General features: G+C 50.8%; 1 protein-coding gene across 1 annotated transcript in view; it reads left to right on the forward strand.

The window, feature by feature from the left end:
* ALPK2 (alpha kinase 2) overlaps positions 1-8,836 on the forward strand; it is a 139,320-nt gene that overhangs the window by 117,238 nt on the left and 13,246 nt on the right. The window contains exon 11 of the mRNA XM_023531170.1: positions 4,688-4,921. Coding sequence (XP_023386938.1) covers positions 4,688-4,921 — 234 coding nt within the window. The remainder of the gene's footprint in view (positions 1-4,687; positions 4,922-8,836) is intronic.

Below are 8,836 nucleotides of genomic sequence, written 5' to 3' on the forward strand. Positions count from 1 at the left end.
CACGGGGTCTTCATCAGCTTCATCAGCATCCCAGTAAATACGCCACCGCTCTGAAGATGGATCAGGATATTCTGATATCCAAAACCCCTTTCCCTTTCTTCCCGTGGGAGAACAGGTGAACACGGGAATGGTGATGATATCTGGAGAGATCGGGATCAAGGTCCTCAGAAGGGCATCTGTGCCAGATTCCACATTTATTGAACCAGAGTCAGAGGTTTCTACACTGGGGCACACACACACGCAAACACGCACACACACGCGCGCGCACACACTGGCCTTCTTCAAGCCCTGTGCCCTTGAAGCCATGTTAGAAAAGATGAGTAAGCGGGATGTTGCAGCCGATGTGCGGGGGTGGGGCGAGCGGCGCTCCCCGGCCCCAAACGCACCTGCGTGCAGGGAGGCGGGGCAGGGACCCCGAGCCGCATCGGCCTGGTCAGCAGCTGTGAGAGGAGGGAGGGGGCATCCGGTTAACCCCAAGAAGGAAGGGGCCCATGAGGGACCAGGGCTCACAGCGCGGAAAGGGAAGCCCCCAGCAGGTCCCACACAGTCGCGGTCTCCTGTGAGAGCCCCGGGCTCTGAGCCGTGGCCTGTGCGCCCAGAGAGAGGGCTTGGCCCTTGACCTGCCCTAGAGGCTCTTCGGTCAGCCCGCCGCACCACCCAGGCCACCCCCATGTTTATTTCCTGGCAAAGAAGCCGGCCTCAGAAGTTCCTTTTTATGGGGCACGTGGCGTCTAAAGGATAAAGCGCTCCACACTCTGCAGCTTCTGTTTTGAATTTAACAAGACTGGACGCAGGCAGTGAGAAGGCAGAGAAGCCTGAGCATGAATGTGAGGTGTTTAACTTAGGAGGCTGCGAAGATGCAGCTGCCACTTGAAGATGCTGAAGGCAGGGAGGAGACTCCCGCAGGCGTGTGGCAAAGTGAAGAATTTGTTTTGCATGTGCCGAGTCCGAGGTTTTCGGTCTCCGTGGTCCATCGAACTGCCCCCGGCATTTGGTCTTCTAAGCCTGGAGCTGGAAGGAGAGAAGGGACCAGCGAGCTGGTTTGCTGGTTGGTCATCAGCGTACACATGGTCGCTGCAGCTGTGGAAACGGTGCAATCACCTGGGCAGAGCGTGTGGCAGAACAAGGAGAGGAAAGGGCCAAGGGGGAACCCCGAGAAACGCAAACACGCGGGGGTCGAGGTGTCGAGTAGCTGTCAGCAAATGCTAAGAAGCAACTGCCGCGGAACAACCACTAGGAGGGCGCTCTGTCCCCAAGGTCAAGGGCAGAAGGTGACTCCAGAGAGAAGAGATTAACGCCATCAGATGCCGCAGAAGTGTCCCAGGGAATAACTAGAAGCCCAGAATGGATGACCTTAGCGAGTGGGGTGTTTGTAAAGTGAGGGGTAACGGGTCACGGAGGGACTCGGAATCGAGGTCATCTGGAATAGATACAAATGGAGGCTCCTCGTCTAGGACATGAAGGAAGCAAAGGGAATTGGAATGAAATCTGTGGCAAAGTCCCATCAAATGAAGGTGACGATGGTAGTTTTTAAGGATGAGGAGACGAAATCACATTCGTGGCCTTGGGCCAGAGAGAGGAAGTGATGAGTAAGATGACAGTAACCAATGGAAGACGAAACTCGAGACCAGGGCTTGGCAAGCTTTTTCTGTAAAGGGCCAGGTAGTAGCTATTTTGGGCTTTGTAGGCCAAGAGGCAAAATCTATACATCTTTGTTGATACATTTTAAAATATAATAATCATCGATTATCATTTTTACAGGTTTACTAAGGAGAAGAATGAAAAAAGATTTAAAGTAATATTTTGCTAACTTTTTAAAGTAACTTTGCTTACATTTGGGGTTCAGAGTTCGTGTTCCCTACAACCAAAGGAGTTGCAAATGTTCATCTGTAAAATTCATTCTTAGCTCGTGGGCTGGATGAAAACAGGATTTGGCCCAGAGGGGACGGTTTGCCGACTCTGCCATACTCGTAGTTTCTCCTGCAGTGAGTAGTGGGTGAAAAGGATTCACAAGCTTACTTGTGTTTTGATGAGTCGCCTCCTGCCCCGTGGCAGGTGGAAATGGCCAGTCATGACATCACATCCTGCTTAGTGCCGGAGTTACCGTGTTGGGGAGTGGGAGGTGCGGGCAGAGCATCACTGAGGTGGAGCTCAGGGTGATGTGTCAGGGAACCCTTAGTCCAGGCAGGATGGGGTGAAGAGAGGGTCAGGAGGTGGGACTCGAATTGGCTTGTGCGTTGTGTGCGTGGGTCAGCGGAGACAGAGATATGGGGTACTGAAATGTAGGGATGGGCTTGCCCCCCGCTCCGCCAGCTTATTTCTGCACAGTCTTTATGACTCGAATCGGGCCACGCTGCCCCCAGGAGGGCTGCTGCCTGTCTGCGTTAGGCGTAGGGAGTTGGGTGCTGCAGTGATTTACCCCAGAAAGCAGGGACTCTGTCTTTTTCATCTCCACTTCACTGGTGGGGTTTTGAGGTTCTGGCCCAAGCTATTCAGTAGGTGTGTTTGTTGAGTGCAAAGAACAGGAGAATAGAGTTGCCAGGCACCAAGACGGGGCCGATGTAGGAGGCTGGAGCGAATGAGTAGAACAGTTTTTACCGTGTTAAATTCAAGACGCCTCTTCGAATCGAGTGGAGACGGAGAGTACGGAGCTGGGAATATGAGTCAGGAATCCAGGGGAGGGGTCTGGGCCGGAGCCACAAACCGTGGAAATTACTGACCTGCAGGTTGTATTTAAAGCAAGGAGGTCACTGTGGGGGGCGGGGGCGGGGGAGTGCGGAGAAAGGCAGGCTGTCCAGGCCATGTCAGGGTCTCGAGGTTGGGGACAACTGAGGAGCCACCAAAGAGACAGAGAAGAAGTATGTGGGGAAGCAGGAGGAAAACGAGGAGGAGGTGGGTTTCTAGAAGCCATGAGAAGGTGTCTCAGAAAGAAGAAAGACAGACTGGCTCAGTGCCGCGGAGAGCAAGGCAGTCGAGAGCTGGGAGGAGACCGTGAACTCAGCAGCATGGTGCCCGTGGTGCCCTTGGCCGAAGCTTCTTCAGTGGGGAAGCCTCTCTGCGTGGGATCGAGAGGGAATGAGCGCACGGGTCGGAAACAGCGAGCCTACAGCTGAACCGAGTTTCGACGTGGGCTGTGGGGTCAGCATGCGGTGGAGAGATACTGTGGCACGTGGCCGTGCTGCTGAGAAGGGTTCTGGAGAGGGAAACGTGGACGGGAGAGAATGGGGAACAACCGCTGGAGTGAGGCCCCTGAGCAACATCCTTCGAGAGGGGTTGGGATCCAGGTGCCAGTGGGCGAGGGGGTTCAGGTCGGAACAACAAGGGCTCTTCCACAGGAGGGCCGGGAAGGCGGGGGACGTGGGTGCAGACCCGGGGAGGAGGGAGCTGCGGGGTGGCGGCTCTTAGAAGTTCCCTTCTTATTGTTTCGGTTTTCACAGTGAAACAGGAAGCAGGTCATCAGCTGAGAGCGAGGTTGGGGAGGAGGTGTGGGTGGTTAGAGGTGAGAGGAGCAGGTAGGAAGCGGTCATCTAGGGCGGCATGACGGTGAATGGGTTAGCGCTGACAGTGCGCTCGGGATCTGGTCGGTTCTCCGCTTCAAGCTGCCATCGTCAGGGCAGCGCCTCCCTCCGGCCTCCCTGCCTCTGCCCTGGCCCTCGCACAGTCTGCTCCACACAGAGTGGCTAAGAGATCCCTGTGACATAGCAGTTTGATCATGTCATCCCTTTGCCCCAAATCCTCCAAGGCTTCTCATCAATTCAGTACAAAGGGCAGAGTTTTTCAAATGGCCAACCAAACCCCCCCCAATGTCTGGCTTCCCATTTCCTCCGTCATTTCCTCCCTGTCTGCACTCATCCACGACCCTCTCCCCTGGCTGACCGCACTCCGGCCATGCCGGCCCCCTCCCTGTGCTTCGAACGCACTGAGAGCGCTCCCGCCCAGAGCCTTTTCCATCTGTGCTGCTTCTACCTGGAAGGCTCTTTCCATAGACGCCCTCGTGCCCCTCCGCCCACACTTCCTGCAGCTCTCAGCTTAAATGTCCTCTGTCAGCAAGGCCTTCTGTGACTTCCCGAAATAAAACAGCAGCTCCTCCCCCACCCCTGAACTACCAAGCTTCTTTACACTGTTTTATTTTTTTCACATAGCACGTAGAACTATACATTTTCTTGTTTACTATATGTCTCCTTCATTTAAATGTAAGATCTATGAGAGCAGAGCCTGTTTTTTGGGGGTTTTTTTACTGCTGTTTTCTGGAACAGTGTCTGGAAGAACGTCTGACACCTCGAAACCACTGAATAAATATTTGTTGACTGGAAAGGAAGGAAGGAAGGAAGGAAGGAAGGAAGGAAAGGAAGGAAAGGAAAGGAAGGCAGGCTGGCTTTATGATGGATGAATAGATGGATTTAGTCGCCAATGGTTCATTGAGATGTGGCTAAAATGAGACATTCATTTATGCACAAGCAATTCAACTCCATCCCAAGGGGGAATTTCTGACCAACTCTAGGTACGAATCAACAGAAACACAGCTTTTTCCCTATTGAATAATCATTGGGGCATTTTTAGTCTAAATCGAATTGAACGCAGGGGTTTATTCTGAAGCTCCCTGCTACTCCAGGTGAGATAAGATGCCCTCGAAGTCTTTATTCCCATGCGAGAACATGATGTGTGCCCATGTTCTCTTCCTTTCCAGGATCATTCCTATTTTTCTTATCCATCGACCTGAGAACAACATCCCGTACGCTACAGTGGAGGAGGAGCTGATTGGAGAATTTGTGAAGTATTCTATTAGGGATGGGAAGGAAATCAACTTCTTGAGAAGAGAATCGGAGGCTGGTCAGAAGTGTTGTACCTTCCAGCACTGGGTATACCAGAAAACGAGTGGCTGCCTCCTGGTCACAGACATGCAGGGTGAGGAGGAAGCAGCGTGACCAGGCTCTGGGGATGCGGTGGGCCTGGGATGCTCTGGGGATGCGGAGTGGAGGAGAGGGAGCAGTCTGCTGGGTGCCTTTCAGCACCATCACCAGCAGCAGATGTTACTGATGTCTCGTCAGAAACAAGGCGTGACAGAGGGGCCTGAAACAACCAGCTAAATGGAGTAGTAAAGTACATTTGAATGATTCATAACCACAATGCCTTCCCATTATAGCAGGCCACCGAAGATGGACTTTATTGTTATGTCTCCAACAGGCACAGACTCAGAAGTACATTTGAAAATCTGGATGTGCCAAAAGATAAATTAAGATGTGATAATTTGTTTGTAATAGGGTGAAAGGGTCCTTCACAGTTACTTTAGATTTCAAGCTTCCCTGGCGAATTTATAGCATGTTTTCAATTTATACACACATTTTTAGGGATACATTTGTTGTATGAGGTGGGGATGTCATAATTAGGTTTCCCACAGAGACAGCCTTGATACAGGTTGTGTTGGGGGGGTCCCCAAGACCACACTCAGGTTCATTAATTGCTGGAAGGAGTCACAGAACTCAGAGAATCCTTTATACGCATGGTTACAGTTTATTACTGCGAAAGGACCCAGACTTAAATCAGCAAAGAGAACAGGTGCATGAGGCAGAGTCCAGGGAAGGCCAAGTGGGGGCTCCCAGTTGTCCCCTTCTGGTGGGATCATGCAGACAGTGCCTACGCCCCCCAGCCATGATGTGTAGCAACACGCATGCGGAACTGCCAATCGAGAAGCTCAAGCCTTGGTGTCCAGAGTTTTTATTGGGGGCCCACCACGTAGGTGTGAATGACTGTCCGTGAGATTGACCTTAGTCTCTAGCCTCTGCAGAGGTCGAGAGGATGCCACATAGCCCAAGGTACGAGGTAGACAAAGATACTTATCAGGCAGGACAGTCCAAGGGCTTAGAAATGACCTCCCAGGAGTCGGGCAAGGAACCAATTTTTATTTGGACCACGTTAATCCTTTATTGCACACAAATGTTCAAGTACAAATATTTGAGAGGAGATCCCAGGAAACACCGGCAGGAACGTGGACAAGTGTAACAGGGAAAGGGAAGGCAGCCCATTAGAATATCTTATAATACGGCCAGTTCCCAGTGTGGGTGCCTGCAGCTCACGCCTGCTGGGGGAATTCTGGGAGCCTCACCCAAGGAGCGAGGGAGCAGGGGTGTTTATATACCAGTTCCCTCTAGTTACCAGTGGAAGGCTGCTTTTGGTGGGGGTGTTGACTCCCCAGGACCTGCCAGCTGCCTATGGGCAAAGCCAAGCTAAGCAAAGCAGGATCCTGTGATCAGAGAAACTTCTCAGGCAAAGACACGCTGGTGGTGGCACCTGGAGGTGGGGCCGGCGAGCAGGAAGCGGTTGGTGTGAGGGCAGTGGGTGGGGCTCCAACAGCCCTGCTACAGGGGTTTCCTAGTCTTTCTTCTTTCCAAATAATCATGCTGTTAAGAAAATCTGAACTGTAATTGTATGCCTACTAAATGGCAGACGTCGCCGCACGCAAGGGCCGTCAGATCTGCCGCAGCAAGGCGGTGAAAGGCAAGCCTGCCTCTGGGCTCCGTGCCCTGCTCCTCCATTTCCTAGCTGTTAGCCTTGGGCAACTGACTCACCTCAGTGCTTTTCACAGGGGGTTGTTGTGGGGATTAAATGAGATCGTATTCTGGAAAAGGCCACGTATGCAAAGTGGCCCTCAGATGCCGAAGGGGCGGAGAGACCCAAGAACGAGGCTGACAAGTCCAGCTTGTAGGCGAATGAATTTAACAGGAAGCTCACGTACAGGAAACGCTTGTCTTGGGCAGAGCAGGATGGTCAGATCCCCCAGCACCTCCTCCTCCTAGACCACCTTCGTTTATACCCCTCAGAGATGGGGTTGTGGCTCCAGGAGACAGGTGTGCGTGGTTAAGGCCGGATATCAGCAGGCCCTGGAGCCAGGAAGAGCTAAGACATAGCTGACATCTAGGGCGCCTTGCCCCGGAGGAAGGGGTAATGGAAACTCATTGACCAGCCAGAAACCTCTGGACACATTCTACAGTCAACCCGAGGGAAGGGGAGGGCATCAGAAATCCAGGCTCAGTCACTCAGAAGTCAAGCTGGCCGATTAGCTTCAAGATGGAGTCAGCTTTGTCCACACAGATAGTAAGACATTTAGCAAAGCATCGACACGTAATAAATGTTCCCTATTTTTTAAAATGTTTATTTTGAAATGACCGTAGCCAAGAAGTTGCAAAAATATTCAGAGAGGTCCCATGTACCGCCATCCAGCTTCGCCTCGTGCTGACATCTCACATAACGATAGCACGTGATCAAAATTAGGAGGCTGACGCTGGCACAATCCGATGAACTAGACCACAAATCTTACCTGGATTTCTTCTTGTATGCACTCATTTTCTCCTCTTATTTTTGTTTAATGTTCAGAATAACTCTGCAAAGTCCCCATTTTACAGATGAGAAAAAGAGAGGCCCAGAGACAGTATCACTCAGCTAATAAGCAGAGGGGTCCAAGACTCCAGCCCACGATTTCTGACTCCCAACTCCCAAACTCTTTGCACTAATCCACAACTTTACAGATGGGCGAGAGATTTCCCAGCGCCTCCTGAAGTTAGACTCCTGGGACGGAGTCCCCGAAGGCCAGCGGGGAAGTGCAGCATTAGTCACGCAGATGGGGCCGATGTGCACACTGAAGGCAGCCATACCTGCTGGCTCAAAGAGGCTTCTTCCCCGCTACGCACTCACAAACATGGTCTCAGCAGACAGCTACCTATTCCGATTAGACTCTGCTGTTCAGGCATTGAGGCTCCCCCATCTTTTCTCCTTCAGAGTTCGTTTTGCATTAACTATTGTTCTTCTGCTGAAAAGTAGCACCCTGGAGCTTCCTGCACAGCTAGTTTCATTTCCAGGCACTGCTAACCGCTCTATTGGAATATTACATCTCTCTTCAAATGACGTGTGTGGTTTAATGTGGCGGTGCGGTGTTTCGTAAATGGTGTTTATTTACCCTCTGCTGCTGGGCAGAATCTTTTTATTGTCATCGTCATTATGGCACAAAATAGCACATCCGTTCTCTAAACAATATCCATATTTTATCATTTTACTGAGGCTCTAGTATTAGAATTAAATGAAAAAAACCAACCCAAACTCAACCATTACCTTCCTAGACTCTTAAAAGTTATCCCCTGCCTGTTTGCATTTGCTTGTCGGCAGGACTGTGGCAGGTCCTGTAGGTTTGAGGGGTGAAAGCAAAGACTGGGATTTGGCCCTAAGATCTACACCCTAGGGCTCCTGAGAGGCGGCCGCTCCAAAGACCTCTAATTCTGGAAAACAAACTCATCATGCTGCCCGCTTCCTCCCATCCGAAGCAACCTGTACATGACTATTATCCCCGACTCAGTTTAATAGTTGCACACTAGAATTTAAATTATTTTCCTATAGAGACTCTTAATAACCTCAGTCAGGTTGTTGGCAAATTATTAAACCAAGAGAGGGACATTTCCTTTTAAAAATTATATTCTATTTTTCTAAACTGTAAATGACAGCCGGTAATTGTGAAAAGCAAGAAAAAGCAATTCCCAAGTTCAAGGACCTTTTGTCAAATGACTTTGAAAACTGGACTTCTATGCAGCTTAGAGCTGTGATTTTTAAATACAGCTTCTTATGAAACAAGATGTTCAAAAAGGGCTTTTGCAATTTGGTGTCCCCCTTTTTTTAAAGCACAGCCCCTGTAATAAAAGGCTATGCGAAGCATTTCGACATATGCTCTTGTTGTTAGCAGCTTTGAAAGAACGAGATGGATTCAATGCCAGCTGTGAAGGAGTCTTTTAAAATGCTCACTGACTCACCCAAAGTGCCGTGTCTAATTCAGCTCACAGGTGCACTGCCGAGA

The sequence above is a fragment of the Pteropus vampyrus genome, unplaced genomic scaffold (genome assembly GCF_000151845.1).
Source record: "Pteropus vampyrus isolate Shadow unplaced genomic scaffold, Pvam_2.0 Scaffold62, whole genome shotgun sequence".
In the NCBI taxonomy this organism is placed as follows: Eukaryota; Metazoa; Chordata; class Mammalia; order Chiroptera; family Pteropodidae; genus Pteropus; species Pteropus vampyrus.